The sequence below is a fragment of the Microtus oregoni genome, unplaced genomic scaffold (assembly GCF_018167655.1).
Source record: "Microtus oregoni isolate MIOR12 unplaced genomic scaffold, Mior012 000054F_ref0000373, whole genome shotgun sequence".
In the NCBI taxonomy this organism is placed as follows: domain Eukaryota; kingdom Metazoa; phylum Chordata; class Mammalia; order Rodentia; family Cricetidae; genus Microtus; species Microtus oregoni.
In genome coordinates, this window is record NW_024543830.1 from 10,207,340 (window position 1) to 10,227,795 (window position 20,456).

The 20,456-nt window shown below is 43.8% G+C and overlaps 2 protein-coding genes across 2 annotated transcripts in view; one reads left to right on the forward strand and one right to left on the reverse strand.

Annotated features, from left to right (window-relative positions):
- The window catches only part of Tspan2 (tetraspanin 2), a 39,766-nt gene extending 28,133 nt beyond the window's left edge, over positions 1 to 11,633 (forward strand). Inside the window, exons 6-8 of the mRNA XM_041638251.1 lie at positions 702 to 773; positions 5,682 to 5,765; positions 9,111 to 11,633. Of these exons, the coding sequence (XP_041494185.1) occupies positions 702 to 773; positions 5,682 to 5,765; positions 9,111 to 9,176 (222 nt within the window). The 3' untranslated portion in view covers positions 9,177 to 11,633. The remainder of the gene's footprint in view (positions 1 to 701; positions 774 to 5,681; positions 5,766 to 9,110) is intronic.
- A 7,499-nt stretch (positions 11,634 to 19,132) lies between these two features.
- On the reverse strand, positions 19,133 to 20,005 carry Tshb (thyroid stimulating hormone subunit beta). The gene is made up of 2 exons (XM_041637868.1): positions 19,844 to 20,005; positions 19,133 to 19,387 (listed from the first exon to the last, which is right to left on the reverse strand). Exons 1-2 carry the CDS (start codon positions 20,003 to 20,005, stop codon positions 19,133 to 19,135), a joined length of 417 nt encoding a protein of 138 aa, XP_041493802.1.
- Between the last annotated feature and the right edge of the window lie 451 nt (positions 20,006 to 20,456).

Consider the following 20,456-nt stretch of genomic DNA (forward strand, 5'->3'; position numbering starts at 1 on the left):
GCTTAACTCGCTCCTAATTTATAAAACAAAGTTTGTGGGGAGACAACTATATTCCCTTCTAGAATGTTCCACGGGAACGTGCTAGAGCGCAGTGCTTAGAGCTACATAGAGTCAAGAAAGGCTTATGGGGGAAGAGGACCAGACCAGGGTCATTCTGTCTTCTTAAGCACTGCACTCTGGTGAGGTAACTGTGAACTTCTGGGCAAGAGTGTTTTCAAAGGCTCTCCAGAGACATCAAGCAGCACACAGTTTCCTTTGTCTTAAACAGCCAACCCTGAGGCAGGCTGCCTGTTTGCCAACCAGCACTCATGCCTGCTCTTCCGGCCCGGGGCTTTCCTGTGGCCACCTCTCCTCTCTTCCCCTAGTCCCTTAGTAATAAGCTCTTCCCAAAGCTCATCAAGTTTTGTTCTTGGGCAGATTTTCAGACTTCAGGTCTGAAGAATGGCATGTGAGATCCCATCCCTGTCTCCAAAGTAGCAGTCTAAGGAGAATACCAAAAATTAACGCCTCGCCTGACACTGCCTCCTCGCTCCTTATCATAAAACCTATGCTGCTTTGGAGAAGTCATGGGCCTGGGTTGCTAGCACAATTCTGTACTTGTTCGTTCGCTCTCCAGAAATAGCAGTGGGGGCCTCAGAGCTGCTCTGCATCCTCCTGGAGCCAGCACTCCCTGTGTCCTAAAGCCGCTTCTCGCTCTCTAGTTTCAGTGCTGCGGGAAAGAAAGCTCTGAACAAGTCCAGCCCACCTGTCCAAAGGAGCTTCCAGGCCACAAGGTAAGCTGGCCATCCCAGGTTCCCCCCACCAGCCCCCTACTGTGAAGAGTAGACTCCACGGGGGGGGGGGGGGGGGGGGGCGCTCAAGTCCTTTCTTGGAGGGATTCTAGGAGGCCGTCTCCCAGGGGATGATGAGTGACTACGCCATGTGATTAAGGTATATTAATTTACTTCACCAGGGCCGGGGATCTGTGTCCCCCCATGTATTCCTGGGACAGTCACAGCCCTAATGAATTTAACTGCTCTGTCAGGTATTCAACAAGTATGAGAAAAGATGCAGCCCCTCCCTCAGTGGCTTCCTAGGCTAGCCCATGGCTGTAGTGATACGCAAGGAGTCTGTCCAGAGAACCACGGAGGCCTAGCAGTATCAGGAACGCTTTTGTGGAAGGCTATGTGGAAGGGCGGTCTTTCCAAGCCAAGAAAGCAGCTGGAAGTGGGTCCTGCTGGGAAGATACTCCAGTGCTGTAGGAGCCCAGCAGCCCAGGCTTTGCACGGAAGGATGTGAGTGACCATGTCAGAGCTCCAGTGAAGTAGTTGTGGAAAACACGGTACAGCTTGGTTAAGGCAGAAATGTGAGACTACAGACAGCGGTGCCGATGCATTTAGGTGCTCAGCGGTGGAGAGATGGGAAGCAGGTTTCAGCTTGTCATGAATTGCCACTGAAAACCTTGCATCTGGCTCAAGTCTGGCTGAAGAGACCATAAGGGATCTGTTAACATTTACAAGAGCTAAGTGAAGGCTACATTGAAAAGAACACAACAGAATCACCAGCCGCCAAAGGAAGGCTGTGGTTGTTGAGATGAATCTCGAAGGGTGAATAGGAACTGAGAGAGCAGAAGAAAGAAAAGACATTCCAGGCTGAGGGGACAGAATAGACATGAGGTGGTCTGAGGGGACAGCTGTTTGCAGATAAGTCCATCTCTGAGTGGAAACAGAAAACCTGGGATGCCTGTGAGAGGTGAATTCTTCAGCTAGAAGGGGCCCATTCTTCAAGAGCTGTCAGTACTTCTCCTGGGGAATCTGTTTCTGTCCATTCAGCACAGACCAAGGAACAATCCCCCCAAATCCAGCTCAGTGAACCAATGGGTTTTACTAGGATTACTTAGAGGAGCATGGGTGGGGACTACTTACAGGGGTCAGCTACTTATAGGTGACCTGGGCAGCTATAGCAGTAAAACTGGCACCTAGCATGCATGACAGCTCCTGAATACTTCATTACCAGAGTCCCCTGTGTGACCTGCAGGCAGCTACACCGTAGAAGAGTCTGCTCTCCCCCAGAAATTGTTTGGTCCTTATAACATTGGGGAAAGACCTGAGGGTCTTGGAACTTTCTGAGCTCCCTGACTCTTGTACATTTCTTGTGAGGTTTTCATGGGCCTGGTGAGCCTCCTTCCCCTCTCCGGGAGGGACTGTTTCAAGGCTTAGATACAGCTGAGGGTCTTACACGCTCCTACGAAACCAAAAGTCTAGCCTTTGTGATGTTGGTTTAGGGGGCCATGGAAGAGATTGGACTTGCATTTTGTAGAGTTTACTGTGATGGTAACAAGAAAGGTTGATGGATAACGAATAGCCTGGAGCTGAGGTGACCAGCTGAAGACTTTACTGCTCCTAGTCCAAATGTGACAAGCTGAATGGGATGGTAGGACTAGAGAGGAGAAGGTAGCATCTTCATTATTGATGGCCACACAGATCAGAGAAGATGAGAATTCACCCCCGGGTTCTGGCTTCCCACTGGTACAAAAGGTGATGTCACTTATTAAATTAACGAACAGAGGAGAAAGAGCCAATTAGAGAGAGAAGAAGCAATATGGTAGGCTTTTAAAGTTTTTTTTTTAAGATCTGTTTTATTTATGTGTATAAGAGAAAGAAAGATGTGGATATGCACATGGTTACTCAGGGAAGCCAGAGGAGTCAGATTCCCTTGGAACTATAGATAGAGGCACTTGTGAGCCATCTGACATGGGTGCTGGCAACCAGGCTCAGGTCTTCTACTCTTCACCGTGGGTCATTCTTCAGTCCCTAGCTCAGTGTTTTCAACACTGCGATTTGGAAAATCTGGCGTGTGGCTTAGGAGAGATGTGAGAGTATCAACAACATGCAGTCTTAGCGTTACAGAGATGGACTTGATGCATGAGATTTTGGAGAAGAGAAACATGCGAACAATAGTCTAAACAACACTACTTACAGCTGGGCAAAGGGGAGCAGCCAAGAAGGCCACTAGGGGGAGGAGTCAGACACAAGGGAAGTGCTGCTGAGGAGATTGGCACAGAGCCTGTCAGGCACTGTGGATACAAAGATGAACGAGAAGGTCCCTACCAACAAGGAACCTACTGTCTAATAGGAGATGTAAACTCTGGAGTTGACACAGTGCACAGGGGCTATGGGCAGAGCTGACATGGTGTCCCGGGAGCTCAGGGAAGGCCTGTGGGAGACACCAGATGAAAGGTGACCTGGTAAAGACTGAGTGTAGGTAATGACAGTTCAACTACATCTTCTACATGGAGCGGTAATTATGTAGTTTGAGCCAAGTACAAGAGAAAGGAGTTCACAAAAGAGGAAATGCAAATGACTGTTACATACATAAAAAGCACAGGCAATCAGAAGCAATTTGAAATTAACAGCAACCTTAAATGACAAGACACCATTGTTTAACATGTGAAATTGGCCACGTTTTCCCCCCTCCTATTAATAGCACAATATGGGCAAGAATGATGTGAAATGAAAGTTTTATTTTAAAAAAAATTGGTACAATAGTCTTAGAGATTAGTACAGACTTACAGCCCAGAATATTAAATGAGTTCATGCCCTTTGGCCTAGAAACTCGACTTCTCAGAATGTATCCTCAACAAACGGAATAATTTTAAATGTGTGCAGGAGCTGGGGAGATAGCTCAGCTCATAAACTGCTTGCCACACAAGCGCAAGGACCCAAGTTTAATCCTTGGCACCTCGTAAAAATCTGGGTGTGGTAGAGCTGACTGAAATCCCAGTACTGGGAAGGCAGAGGCAGATGGTCCCAGGGCTTGCTAGCCTATCCTAATTGGTGAACTTCAGACTCCCTGAGAGACCCACTATCAGCAGACAACATCAAGAATTCCTGTGGCACACACACACACTTTTGTTCATTACAAATAATATACATTAATAACCAAATACAGATCTCTTAAAATCCTACAGTAATATATTGTTTAAATTAGAATATGTTTTATTGCCAGTAGGAGTCACAATTTCAAAAAATTAATATAAGAAGGCATTTTTGAATTTTCTTCATGTTAAGTGGAAAACACACTGATTAATATATAAGTGAGCAGAGTGTGTGGGTCTCTTTATACCCAAGAATCAAGGGTATTAGTTATAACCTTAGTGGAGGACAGATGTTTCTTATTTTTGTTTTATTAATATCTATTTTCCACATTTCAGTGACTATGTATTCCCTTGTGGCTAAGGAACGCCAGCGCATGTTTTGTAATTTGTTTTTCACACAAGAAACTGTCTTTGAATGGAAAGAAGGGCTGCTGGCAGGGCTGGAGGAGACAGCAAGGGACAGGTGGCTTTGCTTGCTTTAGATTGGAAACATTGAGCATGGGGTTACGTGGCCAGAGGTGATGTTAATGGAGAGAAAGAGGCAGAACGTATGGGAAGGAAGGAGGGTGACTGGCAGGCTCCCTGGGAGATGCCAGTGAGAGCCAGAGCTGGAGAAGGGGTTAGCCTGTGGAGAAGGGCACCTGGTTAGCTCCGAGAAAAGGAAGAGAACTTGCAAAGGAACACTTGTACCTTGTGTGTGCTCACTGCCCTAAACAGTGCCTGGCCCAGAGGCAAGACGTGTCTCAGAGGCAGCGGAAAAGAGGAACACTAGAAGTGCCGCCCGTTGACTCGGGTTTTTTCTGCTGTGCCAGGAAGCTGCTGTCTCCAGTAACGCTCCAGGCTTTCACCAGAGTGCACGCACTCTCGCTCTTCTGGGAGACACTGTATCCTCCCTGCCAAGCCTCCGGAGGGAGGAAGCTGGAGCGTACCCCTCCTCATCCACCAAGCCACTATAGTGGCAGATATGGGGTCTGCAGAGCCATTAAACAGAAACGGAGACATAAAAGTGGTTACTGTTTCACTTACGCGGGTATCGGAGGGTGCTAAAGATGTACAGACCCCGAGGATGCATCTGGACCGGAGCACACCTCTCTGTAGGAAGACTCCAAGTGGAAACTTTGGGCACTGGGAAACTAATAATGGTCACGGATACCCCCCTGGATGCCCCCCTCAGCCTTAACCCCTGCCCAATTCCCCCCCCCACACACACACACCGCCCCGCTATGAAGGTTCTTCAAACTCAGGCTTCACAGATCTCTGAAAGGTCGAGGATAGGAACCCATAGCTCAGCTAACACTGGAGCAATGATCTTCTAACTCTCAAGACCTGGTTTTCCTAAGCATTGACTTTCTAAATTTCTAAAATTTAATTCGACTCCATGCAGACTTTTTAGTCTTTTGAAAGATAAGGCATGCCTTGCGTAGATCAAGTGTATAAAATGCCTTGTAAACAGCAGATGACAGTAGGGTTATTATTTAGAGACTACCTCATCTTTCCTTGCTGAGAGTAAGAAAAGGCCTCAAGTTTTGCAATGCCTGAAGTCCCCTGAAACAGCCTCATGACGCTGTGTTTCAGAGCTCTGAAGCAGACCTCTGGCCTGAACAGGAAAATCGCACCCAAAGGGGAGGGTTGCATTTACCTCAGCACCACGTGTTTGCTTCAGAGTTGTCAGGTCGTCGTTACCTGTGAGGGATGATGGTTTACATATGAGCAGAAGCTGGCACGGATGAACTTCCAGACATCGCAGAAAATGGGAGGATTGGGTCAGAGCGTGAGCTGCACAGTTTCCACTGCTGACTATTTTTTTTTTTTTTTTACAAAACAGAATTGCATCGACAAAATTGAAACCGTAATCAATGTTAAGCTGCAGCTCATTGGAATTGTTGGGATTGGGATTGCGGGTCTCACGGTAAGAAAGCTCTAGAAATGTTTTTTCTGCCTTCTCAGAAGCTTTAGAACCTTACATCTTATTTCTCTTCACATTGGAGATGGCAGTATCTTAAGTGAGAATTCTCAAAATGGGAGAAAAAAAAACCTTTGTTTCCAGCACATCTCTGAAGAACAAAACTAATTACATACATCAGAAGTAGCTCTGTAAAATATGACACAGATTCCAGTATCCATCTCATTATGACCTTGAATGTGTCATTGCAATAACTTCCCATGTAAGCCTGCCAGACATAACCTTGGTAAGTGATTTCTGTCTCAATAACACGATAGCAAGTTAGTCTCTGCGTCTATGCCTTGAAGAGGCCGTGTAGGGCAAGCACTGGTACACACAAGCTGGATTCCCCTCCTGGCTCCATCACCTTCTGATAAGCCCTGAGATGGAAGGAGAGTTCCTTAATTTCTCTAAGCTTCAATTTCTTTATTTGTAGTATCTGAATTTTAAACATATCATCCTTACAAGATGATTATGGTCAAAAGAGGTACTACCTATAGCCTGTTGTTACAAATTGATTTATATAAAATCTGAATGGTTTGCAACTAACGGGTACCATCTTTCTGTATATTTCAACTATGGGCAAATCCAGACTTCAGGCAAGGAGAATATCATAAAGAATGAAGCACGCTGTACCCAGCATCTGTTGGTGACTCAGTCCTTTAAAAGCATAAGCGTGCGTGGAAGAGAGGCTGGGGACATAGCCTTGCTGGTAAAGGGTTTTCCTAGCGTATACAAAACCCTAGGTTTAATCCCCAGTACTGCATACACCTGTGGTCCTGTCACTTAGGAGATGGTGGCCAAAGGATTAGAAGTTTAAGATCATCTCCTGCTGCACAGTGAGTTTGAGATATGCCTGAGCTAGCTACATGAGACCTTGTGGTGGGGTTGGGGATCTAGCACAGTGGTAGAGTGCTTGCCCAGCAAGCACAAGGTTCAGTCCTCAGCCTCAGGGAAGGGGGAGACCTTGTTTTGTTTTTAAATGTGTGTTGGAAGAATTGGTAGCCCTGGGCAGGAGTAGTAAGAGAGGCAAGAAGAGCCTTCGGGTCCACATAATTGAAGGTTTTGTGTGCTCTTCTGAGAGGCTGGGCTTCAGGTGCCGTCAAGGCCCGAAAGACCCAAGGTGCAGAATGGATGAGGAAGGTTTGGAGAGAGAGGTAAGATTGGAGTCAGAACCCAGTGAAGAGGTGGTTCCCATTGTCCAGAATTTAGGCAACGGTAGCTAACATTAAGATAGAATTTGCTAGGGCTGGAGAGAGATGGCTCAGAGGTTAAGAGCACTGGCTGTTCTTCCAGAGGTCCTGAGTTCAATTCCCAGCAACCACATAGTGGCTCACAACCATCTTGTAATGAGGTCTGGTGCCCTCTTCTGGCCTGCAGGCAAACATGCAGGCAGAACACTGTATATGTAATAAATAGATAAAAATCTTTTTTAAAAAAAAGATAGAATTTGCTTACTAGTCTATGTGTAGATTAACTCACAGCTTACACAAAGGCAGGGCTACTAGGATGTTGAGGAAATCCATGAATTGGTAGTTCACAGGGGAGACCCAAACACTTTTTCCCTTCTCTGTATCCAGAACATAGGGTGGGACAGTGGCTAGAAATACTATTCTGAGGCACTGCAAATCTGGGGACAGCTCACAAGCCCTCCCCAACATGTTCTGGGGCTAACTGGGCCGCAGCTCTGCAGTTCCCTAGTGATGGTCCTGAAGAAATGCCACCATCTATGGCAAAACATCATGACCAAAGCAGCTTGGGGAGGAAAGGGTTTCTTTGGCTTACACTTCCACATCACTGGTCATCACTGAATGAACTCAGGACAGGAGTGCAAACAGGGCAGGATCCTGGAGGCGAGAGCTGATGCAGAAGCCATGGAGGGATGCTGCTTACCGGTTTGTTCCTCATGGCTTGTTCAGTCTGCTTTCTTATAGAGCCCAGCACCAGCCCAGGGGAAGCACTAACTACAATGGACTGGGCTTTCCCCAATCAATCACTAATTTAAAAAATGCCCTACAAGATCTTATGAAGGCATTTTTTTTTTCAATTAAGGTTCCTCCTTTTAGATAACCCTAGCTTGTTTCAAGTTGACATAAAACTAACCAGCACATGTGGTTTGAAAACACTCCACTTAATGGAGTTGTCAAGTAAACAATTATGCAGTCTCAGCAGAGACAGACAGCCCTGACCCATGACCCCCACAAGCTGAGAGTGAAGGCTCTCCAAAGGGAACCCCTCAGACTATACCCAGGATGAGGTGGCAGTCACATCCAAACTTGTAGCCATGGAAAGGGGGAAATAGCCTTGCTTGTCTGTCTTGGATCAGGAGTTTCTTCTTGAGTTCTTCTTCCACTATGGAAAGACTGCACAGTGTAACACTTAACCAAACGCCCATTAGGTGTCTCCCCGACCACACTCTGGCACCGGGTCCTGGTCAACCATAGACCTAAACTCTTTGCTGGCTGAACCCTTAGCTCGGTCTGCCTTTGCCTGCCCAGAACAACTCATCACTCCTTCCTTGATGCATTGAACAGTCACAGATCCTAGCCTGTCTTAGGATGGGACTGAGGAGCGAATCAAGGTCACAGCATCAAACTTTAAAAATGACCATTATCACTTGTTAAGAGGCATCCACAGGCAGGGTTCCTCTGGCTGTGGACTTGTAGGGGTGATGACTGAGGACATAAAGGATGTCTTGGTATTTTTCTCTTCAAACCAGAGAGAAAATAGTTCCGTCCAGGTTTTTGGCTTCTTAGAGAACTATCCAGGAGACAGAAGAAGTCAGGAATATTGTAGTTCAATAACTTCTATTTATGTTTTGCAGAACTACTGATTTAGACAGTCATGTGTTATTTGCATAGAAAGAGACCAAGAATGAAGAGAAGTTGCACTGTTTCATGGGTCTTCGCTGCTGTAGGAACTAAAGCTTTTCTCACAGTTAGACCAAAAGCACATTTACCTAAGAAATTAAGAAAACATTTTTCTGAGTGAATAAAATAAATCTGAGATTCACCCAAAATATAAAATTCAAAAGCTAGAAATGTATCAACCTTCCGTAACCGTTAAGAACCATAAGCCAGAAACAGAGCCCTTTCTTCAAATAGACTTGTCTGTTAAGAAAGAAAACAGCAGTTCAGCTAGGCTGACACATAAGTCTTGCTAATAGCCATCTTTAAAGAACATATAAGATGTCATTTACAGTCAATGGCATTGGTTACGCTTCTTTCATAACTTGAGCTAGACACGGCCACCATTGCTGATCTTATAGAAGCCGTGTGTGCAAGTTGCTAAGGAGTGTTTTCTCTGTTGCAGATCTTTGGCATGATATTCAGCATGGTGCTTTGCTGCGCAATAAGAAACTCACGAGATGTGATTTGAAGATACTTCGTCATGGAAATGGCAGTCTAGAGTGTTCATGCTAAATGTCACAAGAGCTATCTCAGCTCACTTTTAATATTCAGGATTTTAGAAGCTAAAATAATTTGCTTTTAACTGTACATTTGCACATGTATGTATGTCTGACTCATTACTGACTTGCCCCTTGAGTGAATGTCACGTGTGGTCTGTATGTTTCTGGTATATGCATTGCAGTACTGATATTTGTTTCCTGGGAATCCCTAGTTCGTGTGTGCAGACGGAAAACCTATTGAAGTACCAGGAAAAAAGCGATCAAGTTTTGAAAGACTTGTAAAACCTGGCTGTTCAGGGAATGTGACAATGGCCCATTTCTCAGATTTTAGCCATTTAAGTTAGATCCATAAAGAGAATGCAGGATTTCTAGTTAATGGAAGCAATAAGCTATTAGAATTGAGGGGTCAAGATTAACTGTGTCTGAGTTGAGTGTAAAGGTTTCTTGGCGTATATATATTCTCCCCAGAATACAGTAAACCCACAGTTTTAGAACTAAACACATCTGTAAAATTAAATATAGCATGGAAAATCTAATTTGAAAACACCATACTTTCTTAGTATTTAAAAGCAGAAAACCTCTCTCTGGAAAGGGAAGTTACATAAACAAGCACGTGCCCCGTAAAAGTGAGTGCTTTTAGGACTAAAATTAGCAACTTTTAAGGGGGAAAATGTTGCTAGACAAAGGCATGTAGATGTTGCTTTAACCCTCTCTTTCCTGCCTCTGCTTTGAGCTGCTGGAAGCCTCGCCTTTCCAGAAGGGCTCCCATCTCCCGCTCCTGGTGCTTCTCCAGTTGCAGTGGCAGACAGACAGCAAGAGCGCTGCAGTGTGAGGTTGGGCGAACCCCACAGTGGCAGACAGCAAGAGCGCTGCAGTGTGAGGTTGGGCGAACCCCACAGTGGCAGACAGCAAGAGCGCTGCAGTGCGGGGCGGGCGAACCCCACAGTGGCAGACAGACAGCAAGAGCGCTGCAGTGTGAGGTTGGGCGAACCCCACAGTGGCAGACAGCAAGAGCGCTGCAGTGCGGGGCGGGCGAACCCCACAGTGGCAGACAGACAGCAAGAGCGCTGCAGTGTGAGGTTGGGCGAACCCCACAGTGGCAGACAGCAAGGGCGCTGCAGTGCGGGGCGGGCGAACCCCACAGTGGCAGACAGCAAGAGCGCTGCAGTGTGGGGCGGGCGAACCCCACTGGCACTGCTCCTTTGGAATACCTCATAACTTGAGTTTACATATCTTCCTAATTTTTTGCATTTTTCTAATTAATCCATGTAGAGAGTTCTTTATAGATTTAGAATACAGTTTTCATCCTTTAAAATAAATAAATCCCCCATAACACAAGATATTATATTATGAGTAACATGGTCAAACCAAGATAAACACCTTCTCCAAGATGTGTACACACAACAAAGGCAAGCTGGTGAATCAAAGATACTTTTCTACATACAGCTCCAGCACGTGTGTGTTCTTTCTCAGCAAAGCCCTGTGGAAAGCAGTGCTCAGGTTCTTTGGGGGCTGAATGGTTGATTTGAAGTGGGAAAACCCAGCCAGAGCTTAGTCTTTTGACTGCAAGAGGGAAACCCCAGAGCAGGGATCTAAACCGGCAAGTTTGTCATGATTTAACAGCTTGTTAAAGTGCATAAATTACAGATTTTAACATTGTATTTGACCACACAAAAGTGAGGGTGGGAGGAATTTTGGAAACCCTAAGAAGAGCTTCTGTGCCCACTAGGAACACACAAGACTTTGGGTATGTGTTAAAGTGCTAAGAAACTTCCCAGAGCTTTTTCTTTCAGCCGTTCTTGCTACTGCTACTAGCTTTAGAGAGAAAAGTGTGAGGGGGTTGACAGTTTAACTGTGCGTGACTACTCTACCTAAGCAAATTATTAGTTTTTTTTTTAATTACTTCAAGTTTTTAAACCCCAGTCGCTGACAAACACAACCTTTGAAGCAAAGAGGCCCATCTTATAGCTTCGGTTTCTATGTCCGCCTGAGGACAGAGAGCAGGCTGAAGTGTGTCCTCAGGTTACACCAGCTCAGAATTATTTTCCGTTCAGAACTGAGTTTCATTCTCTATCTGAATGAACAACTTGAAGGAAAACCGCAGGAACTATAAGTGGAAGAATAGAAATAATTTTTTTACCGTGGAGGAATAAGTCTAGAAACCTGTGCTATGTGTGATTAGTGTACCTCCTGTGGCTTAAGCTTTCCAAAGAATGTGTGCGTAAGATTAGAGAATTCCATCTCGGAGGAAAGATGGATATATATCTTTATGTGAATAGATAAAGCTATATCTATAGAGATATATAATCCCTATGTCTTGACCTATACATATCTTAAATACATATCTCTTGAGGATTTATACATATGTAATTTTAATACATGTGTGCCTGTATGAAATTATGGAGATAAATGTTTGTATGCATACACATGCCCATGTGTATACATTTTCAGTTGTTTCTGTATACCTGAACTAATTTGAGATCAAACCCAAACATTTTAAGTTATTTCAAATTAAATTTTCTATGTACTTACTCTGCTTGAGTTCTCTTAAAATCGTAGTGTATCTTTTTATCCACACTCACATTCCCTATTAAAATGTGTTACCCAGTTTACCCAAACAATGTTATGAAAACAGATGGGTGACCCCTTCCATTCTGCCATTGTGAGGTGGACCCAAAAGCAGTACCCCAACAATTCTAACTGCATACAGCTGTGTTTAACTAACTCCAGTTCACCCAAATTGTTTCTCTTTACTCCAGAGAAGCATGGTTGTCTGTGGCTTGGCCTGTCAAATGAATCCTGGGTCCATTGTGGTCCTCCCGCAGCAATACCCATCCCTTCCCTGTGACGCCTCTAATGATGTGGCTGCCCGAGAAGGAGACTCTCGGGGAAATGATGATAGTCTCAATAATAATCTATAAGGAACAGCATTCTCTCCCTTCTGAAATATGTGTTCCAAATATTCAATGAGTTGCTGTCTTGTCGCTGGTAAGGGTTTCGGTGACCCAGAGGCCAGCCACTAGGACTCCCCACAGCCCATCTTTCACGGCCCCATTGACAAGCTCTTCAACACCAAGTCCATCTCATTTCCCCATCACTGAGAAAGAACAATCTATGGCTCTTGAAGGTGGTGCTGACTCAATCAGTGCTTGAATGCATCGGAATCAAATTGGTATTTGTATGTATTTTAAGAGGGACAATTTTTCTTTTTTTCTTTTCTTTTCTTTTTTTTTTTTTTTTTTGGTTTGGTTTTTTGTTTTGTTTTCAAGACAACAGGGTTTCTCTGTGTAGCTTTGGAGCCTGTCCCGGAGGTAGCTCTTGTAGACCAGGCTGGCCTTGAACTCACAGAGATCCGCCTATCACTGCCTCCCCAGTACTGCGATTAAAGGCATGTGCTGCCACCACCCAGCTAAGAGGGACAGTTTTCTATTTTCTTTAAACATGCCCCATTTTTTCACTAGAAAAGAATTTTTTCTATATAGATGTTTTTTAAAGGTGAAAATATTACAGCAATATAAAATGTTGTTATTTGGTGTCCGTAAGGGATGCTGTCCACTGGAAACAGGGAAATCATGACTCATACAAGTACCATGCCCTGTGTTTTACAAAGCCAGTCTATGCTGGCTTCGGAAAGTGTTGAGGTAATATGCCAGAAACCTTTTTGTGTTTGGGGTTTTTCCTCATGTATATTTTATAAATTTTTTTACTCCTACCAAATAGCAAAAAAAAAAAAAAATTAAAGAAATTTAAATTTCATGTTAATTTTAAATAAGTTAATAATAAACATAAAATACTTACCATACCTAGGAACACTGAATACTAGCTATTATAATTGTGGTTATACTCTGACAAAGAGGTCTGTATAAGTCATTTTCTAAAAATCATACAAAATTTAAAATAGTTACACATGATCTCAATTTGCTATATGAACATTTGTTAAACCCATTAATATCTTTTGATTTTCCAATTCTGGTTTAATTCAAAAGCTATATAATAGTCACATCTGGCATCTATATATTTTTCTCTGGGCCTGCTCCCGCTTGTAATATGCATTCTGATTATTGGGAGGTTTTTTGTTTTGTTTTGTTTCTTGCTGTTTGACGTTATCTTATGAATTTAATGGTCCCTTAGCAGATTATGGACATGACAAGGTAAGATTGGAAAAGTAGGCATGTATTGCCGTAGTGCTATGATAATCATTAACCCAGAGTGGGCCCACTCAAATTTGGGAAACGTGGTCCAGAGAAAAACTTCCTTGATGTTGACATCTTTGGCCTGACTCCTGAAAAACACTTACACACTGGCCACTGTTGAAACAGAAGAAACTGTGTGCTTTTGTCTTCAGAGGAAAACATACAAGAAGGCTCTGAAATAGTACGTGAAGACATTCAAGGAGGGCTTGTCCCAAACTAACAAAATAATAAATAAATAGCCCCAATAAATCTTATTTTTGTCCAAAGGTAAGGAGAAAAGCTGTAAATAGTGGATTATGAAAGAAAGCTTTAACAAACCAAGCTTTCAAGTATCAAGACTTTTAAAGATAACTACGTTTCAGAATGAGGAGATGGTGGCAAAGACCAGCCCTAAAGATCCTAACTGATGTGCTTGGCACCCACCCTAACACAAAGTACCCAAAAGAAGCCGGATGTGAGAGTGAGAGAGGAACCTGGGGGGCGGGGCTGGGGACTCGGTAGATTAAGGCACTTGCCACCAAGCCTAATGGCCTGACTTCAATCCCTGGATCCCACGTGTGGGAAGGAGAGAACAGACTCCCACAAGTTGTCCTCTGCCCTCCACGCATGCACCATTGTACATCTGGGCATGTGCAAGCACACACAGACACACGCACACACGCACACATGTGCACGCACACACACAGCTTTTAAAAGAGGAGAAATAAACTCTTTGGGTATATGACACTGAAGCTCAGAAAAGAACTCTAAGATTGCTGTAAAGGACTTTCTATAGAAAAGTGAGAGTGCCCAGCTTCAAATAAGATAAGCCACCACTCGCCGTTAAATCTCCAGTGAGAGGGGCCGGAGGTTCAGTGGTTAAAAGTGCTTGCTGCTCTTGCAGAGGACCTGGGCCTTAGCATCCTCATCAGGGGGTTCACACTCCTGTAGCTCAGAGAGCACCAGCATGCTTATGGTGCAGATAAACTCATGCAGGTACACACACAAAGAAATAATAAATATTTTTTAAGCCTTAATGAGAAAGCACAGTTTATGAAATCAGAACACTTGTTGCCCCTACAGAGGACCCAGGTTTGGTTCGCTGAATCAACATGATGGCTCACAGCCATGACAACCAGAGAACCTAATGCCTTCTTCTGACCTCTGTGGGTATCAGGCGCATACATGGTACACACACATACGTGAAGGCAAAATATAAATTTTCATAAAATAAATAAATCTGAAAATTTTTTAATTAGAGTGCTCTATGCTAATAAGTTAAAAACCCTGCAACAGTCATTTATTCCTCACATATTCCTTAACCTCAGACTCACAAATTCTCTCTGAGCGGCCTGTGTTCCTGCAGTAGCCGACATCTGGCATCTAACCTCACTTCTAGCTAAAGAAAAGCTATGGTTTCTTTAAGTGGAAGCCAGCTTCAGATTACTGAAATAGGTACTTTCTTAGGACATCCAAGGACAAATTACTACAAATTCTAATTTTTTATATGTTCTTCATTTAGCGGTGTCCAAAGGACCAACAGGACACTTGAGATTACTGCAGATCTAGATTTTCCTTCAAAGTTTAGAATCTTCATACCTATATCAGCATCAAGCAAAATTATCCCCCAACTACAGTCCAGACCTACATTACCAGCTAACGGCTATAACATAGATTTTAAGTCATCCTTGAAAATGAAGATTAAAAAGAAAATGCATATTTAAAAATACGTGAGAGGCATTGTGGTCCACACTTGCAGCCTCGGCACTTGGGAGGCAAGGACAAGAGGACCATAGGCTCGAAGCCAGCGGGGCTACATTAAAAGTTCAAGGCCAGCCTAGGCTGAGACTTGGTCTCAAAAGAAAAATGAGAAAAGGCTGATTTCATCCTCATTAGGACTAATCGAATGCTGTAGCTCTATAGCCTTGTGAATGCAGGTATGTGTTCTTCACCAGGCTCTTTGGAAGCAAAGGGATCAAGACAAGAGCTGTCTGTGTATTGGGTCACTAACTAGCCACTGTCACCCTTACTGAAACAGCTTCAAAGAAGAACAGAAGTAGCATACAAATGGTAGTTTGGAGAATGAGAAGTAAGAAAGTATGTGGCTACTATGGCTGACTTTTTAAAAAGCCCTAGAATAATAATTCATGGGGGAAGTAACTAGAACACTGCACGGAGTTGTAGACTTTTTCTTTTTTTTCTTCCTTCCTTTCTTCCTTTTTGTCTGCGTGTGTGCGGGTGAGTGAGGTCACAGCTGTTTCCCACCAAAGAGAAAGGTCAAGAAAGAGGAAACGAACCATGACACACAGCGAGGGAAGATGCGCACTTAAGGGATGGTATTAGGGACATCTGAAACTAAAGCCGCTGCATCAACCAAGGCTTTTCAAGTGCCAGTGTCAAATGAGAAAGTGGGGCTTTCTTTAAGGGTGGGGGCTTCAGATTATACTCAAATGTAATCAGGGTGTCTTTCTCCTCCTCGGGCTGTCTTAGTCCCCTCTGGCTTGACTCTCTGTTTCTAAGAGATGCCAAAGATGCCCCCCAGTGGCTTCAATCCCCAAACCAAGCCCTCCTTTTCACAGGTGAAATTGAGTTCCAGGAATGACTCCCACCGGGAGGGATTGCAGTCAGCTCTCTGCCCAGCTCCTAACCTGAACATCATGCCCCTCCATCAGTCCAACTTGAGTCCTGAAAGCAGGCAGGGGAGAAGCAGCATGCAGCCACCAGGAGAGACATGTATACTGAGTGAAGTGGATAAAGGGGAGCTGAAGAAAAGACACTGACACCGAATTGTCTTATAAGACAGAAAAGGAGACATTAACTACAGCAGACAAGCAAGAAAAATCATTGAAAAATAGACTAGAGAAGAAGTAACCTCAATACGAGGATTTTTGTGTTCGCTCAGACTTGCATTTTAAAGATGGTTTTGTTTTATAAAGGAGATTTTCTATTATTAGAATTTCCTATTACCAGGAAGTGCCATGCTATGCTGTGAACTTGTGACACATCCTTGCTGCTACATTCTACTTTTTCTCCATGAATGTGGCCATGAAAGACTGCTGCAGCAGGGGCCCCAAATCCTTGAGTTTTGAGAGAGCTCTTTATAGTTTATATTTTAGTCAAATGAGACTTTTTTTTTCTTGGAGCATTGAGTTCCTCTGGTAAAAAACTGAATCCTTTGACCTTTACAGGGAACTTAAGGATCACTCCCAGCGATGCTCCAGTGTCTGCCTTTCACCCACATTATAAGCAATGATTTTTCATCTTCCCATTTCTTTTTTAAAAAATTAATATATTTTTATTTTATGTGCACTGGTGTTTTGCCTACATGTATGTCTGTGTGAAGCTGCCAGATTACAGTGGTATATTATTTGTGTTTTAATAAATAAAGCTTGCCTGAAGATCAGAGGGCAAAGCAGCCACACTAGTCAGCCATACAAGCCAGGCAGTGGTGGCACACACATTTAATCCCAGGACTCAGGAGACAGAGGCAGATGGATTTCTGTGAGTTCAAGGCTACCCTGCGCTACACTAGATAAATCCAGAAACAGATCCAGGTGATGGTGGTTCACATCTTTAATCCCAGTGTTTGGGAGTCACACACTTTTCATTCCTGCACTAAGGAAGTGGAGACAGGAGTGATATGGCTGTGGGGAGAGAGGAATATAAAGGGGAAGAGACAGGAACTCAGTGGAGTGTGGAATCTGAGGATTCACGAAGACGGGATCTCGCCCCTTCGTTCTGAAGATTTGGTAGAGGTAAAAGGTCTCTCTAGTGGTTGGCTGCCTTCTTTTCTGATCTTCAGGTTGAACCCCAATATCTGTCTCTGGGTTTTATTATTCATGCTACACCAGATTGCCTGGAACTGGACTTAAAACAGTTGTGATCTGCCCTGTGGGTGCTAGGAATTGAACCCGGGTCCTCTGGAAAGACAGCAGTGCTCTGTCCTCTGAGCCATCCTCCAGCACTTCCTCTTCCCATTTCTGAGCCTCTCTATCCATTTTCCTTGTTTTAAACCAAAAGGACACCAAGGTCCCTCACAACAGAGTTACCATATCTCCAAGCATGTGGACCCAGCTAGGTAAGTTGTTGGATACCTCGATCCCTGAGCTCCGCCCTAAGGTTTTTTGTGTTTGAGACAGCTTCACCTTCAAGGATAGTTTAATAAAATTCACATGTGCATCTTCCAAACACACTCCCTTCAGTGAAAGTAAGTCACGAGCCCACTCTTGTGCTGGTGATAGTGCTGGCTGGTTATATCCATGGTCTGAGTTGGCTCCTCCCTGCAGAGTCAGGAAATTTATTAAAGTAATTCAAAAGATAAAATTTTCCAAAGCTGTGCTGTCTATCGGTAGCCTCTGTGAACAACTTGTCCTTTCTAGAGTCCAAATCTCTTGACAAAAAATCACTTTCAGGATGCTTGAGAATCATTTGCGGCTAATGCCAGGTAGGTTTGAACTCTATACATTTTACACGGCCATCAAATGTCTATATTTGATTAACAATCTTAAATGACTGTGTGCTTGTTATCAGTTGGCATGAGAACTCCGAGTCCCAGCTTTCGATTAGTGGTCAGGCAAGTGTCAGCTTTAGATATTAAGGTGAGAGTACTGTAGCTGTGTGGCTCTTGTATGGAAGGAAGTGCACGGTTATTCCCTCATCCTTGGCTAAGTGAGGGCTTGGTACCAGTCATCTGCACCATGTCCCCTGTGGCCCTGTCAGCGTGCAGGCATTCACAAGATGCTCAGCTAAGCTTCCCCAGTGGCTGTGCGACACAGCCACTCTACGTGGCCCTACTGAGAAGTAGTTTTCAACTTCATGGTGACAATTAATGGCTGAATAGAAGACAGTCTTTTCAAGATTGAGTCCACAGAACATCACTTAAAGTTCAACTCTTAAGAAGGAGCATCTAAGGAAGGAAAAGAGAAATATCCCGCTACTAAGCCTATAAACCCAAAGCAATGTCTCCCTATAAACAAAGGTTAAGGTTAAAACAACAGAACCCACTCCATTGAATCTCTTAGCCCTCTCCCCTGACCCTGAAACCTGTGGCGTTGTACTAGTGTTTTATGATCGCCAAAGCCCCAAAGCATAAGTTGCTTTTGGTATAAATGCTGGAAGGTATCTCTTGTTACTTGAGGGACTATGAAGGATTTAGGCTTCCACATGTAAAATGATCGTGGCCTCTTTTGCAGGCTTTATTAGCTGACCTTCCAGGGTATCCCTTTCACAGGTCAGCTGGCTCGCCAGAGTAATTAAATTAAAGAGAATGGCGCCCGTGCTCTTGGCTGAGTTTGGGTGGAGTTTTATTCAGAGCACATGAATGACAGGGATAATGTTTTCTGTGCCACATTCCATAGGGACCTGTCTCACCAATGCACTCAAGCCCTGCTGCCGGCCTTTAAAGGGACAGTGTATTCCTCCAGCTTCTAAAGACAGCCCTTTCTTTCTGTAACTCTGCAGTACCTTCTCACTGGCTTTCTAGGTCAGGACAGACCCCCTGCTGTCTGTAGGCAACATCTCCGAGGCTGAGTGGCAGCTCATGTTCCACTTTTCCTTTTGCCTTCATCTGCTCTGTATGGAAACCATGACAGCCTCTTTCATGCACCTCTCCTTCTAAAGCTTCCTAAGCTCCCTAATGCCCGTGTGGATGTGCCTATGGATTAAACAGTAGGCAAAACGTATCAATGGTATTTTATTAGTTCTATTCCAGGTAAACACATTTAACCAGATTGCAAATGGCAGTACCGTTAAAGTCAGTCGGAAAATCCCCCCAGATAGAATGTCTGTGGCTTGGTGCAGTAGTTGGTCTCGACGGCCTCGTGTGTACAGTCACTGTAGTCCGTGTTACACTTGCCGCACCGGCAGCTTATGGCAACAGGGTAGGAGAAATAAGGAGCAACATGGCGTGGGCATCCTGGTATCTCCACAGTTCTGTAGATGAAGTCTCTGTATGTGCAAACATCCTGGGAGAGCGCGTATTTGGAAAGAAACGGCTTGCCGTTAATATCCTATGGAAAGTAAAGGGATCATAATGTGTAAATTTCACACTGCTCTAGATAGTGCGATAGAAAGACCATAATTTACTGACATCCCTTTATTTCAGTGATGACCTTTAGAGGACTCTTGAACTCTGTTACTCAATACTAGCTTAACACATCTGCACTTAACCCCCCAGAGACCCCGCCCCCCAAAAGACACCTTCTTCTCATTTACCTTTGATCATGAGAACAAAATGAGGTTTAAATAAATTGGGGGTAGACTATTGCAAATGTATCTTTATTTCTTTTTCCAAACAGAGACACATTGTTATAATTCTGAAGACAATGCTCTTGGCTTCCCAAAGAGACAGTACCATTGGTTTTGGAAAATCATGTTATGATTTATCTCACTTACTTTCTAAATATTAACAGATCACTTTTGGCCTATATAATTTGTAGCTAAAAGAAGTACAGTGAACAACATACCCTTGTCATACAATACCCGGCACAGATGGTGGTGTTGATGGCCAGGCAATAGGCGCACTCTCTCCTATCCACGTACATTGTATATTCAGTTGGAATACAAAAAGATGCTGCTTGCCCAAATGCAAGAGCAAGAAGCACGGAAAGCAGGACGATAGCACTCATGCTGAATCAAAGATAAAAACCACAGAACTCATTACATGTATCCTTTCTGTACATTCAGAGGCATGTTTGTGGAAAGCTTATGCATATATATAAACACGCAGCCAATAATGGGGACAGCTAAAATACACTGAATAGTTACTTAGCTCTGAGCCCTACATAAGGTGTTTTTACATATCCAATCTTCTCAGACCTTCTCACATACACTCAGATGCAGCTATGGACCTGCACACTCATAGTACAGAAGCTCGCCCCCTTGGGAAGTGACATGCAAGCTTGCAATATCACAACAGAAAACTGACAGCTTTTGGTAAACTAAGTGTGAAATAATTCAGTCAATGGAGCTGTAATAAAATGCCTGTCATTATAAGAATTAATCAATAAATATTCTTTCGGACTGGACTTTTCCAGAATTATAAGTATCTAAAAATGTTGGATCAACAGCTTAAAAAAT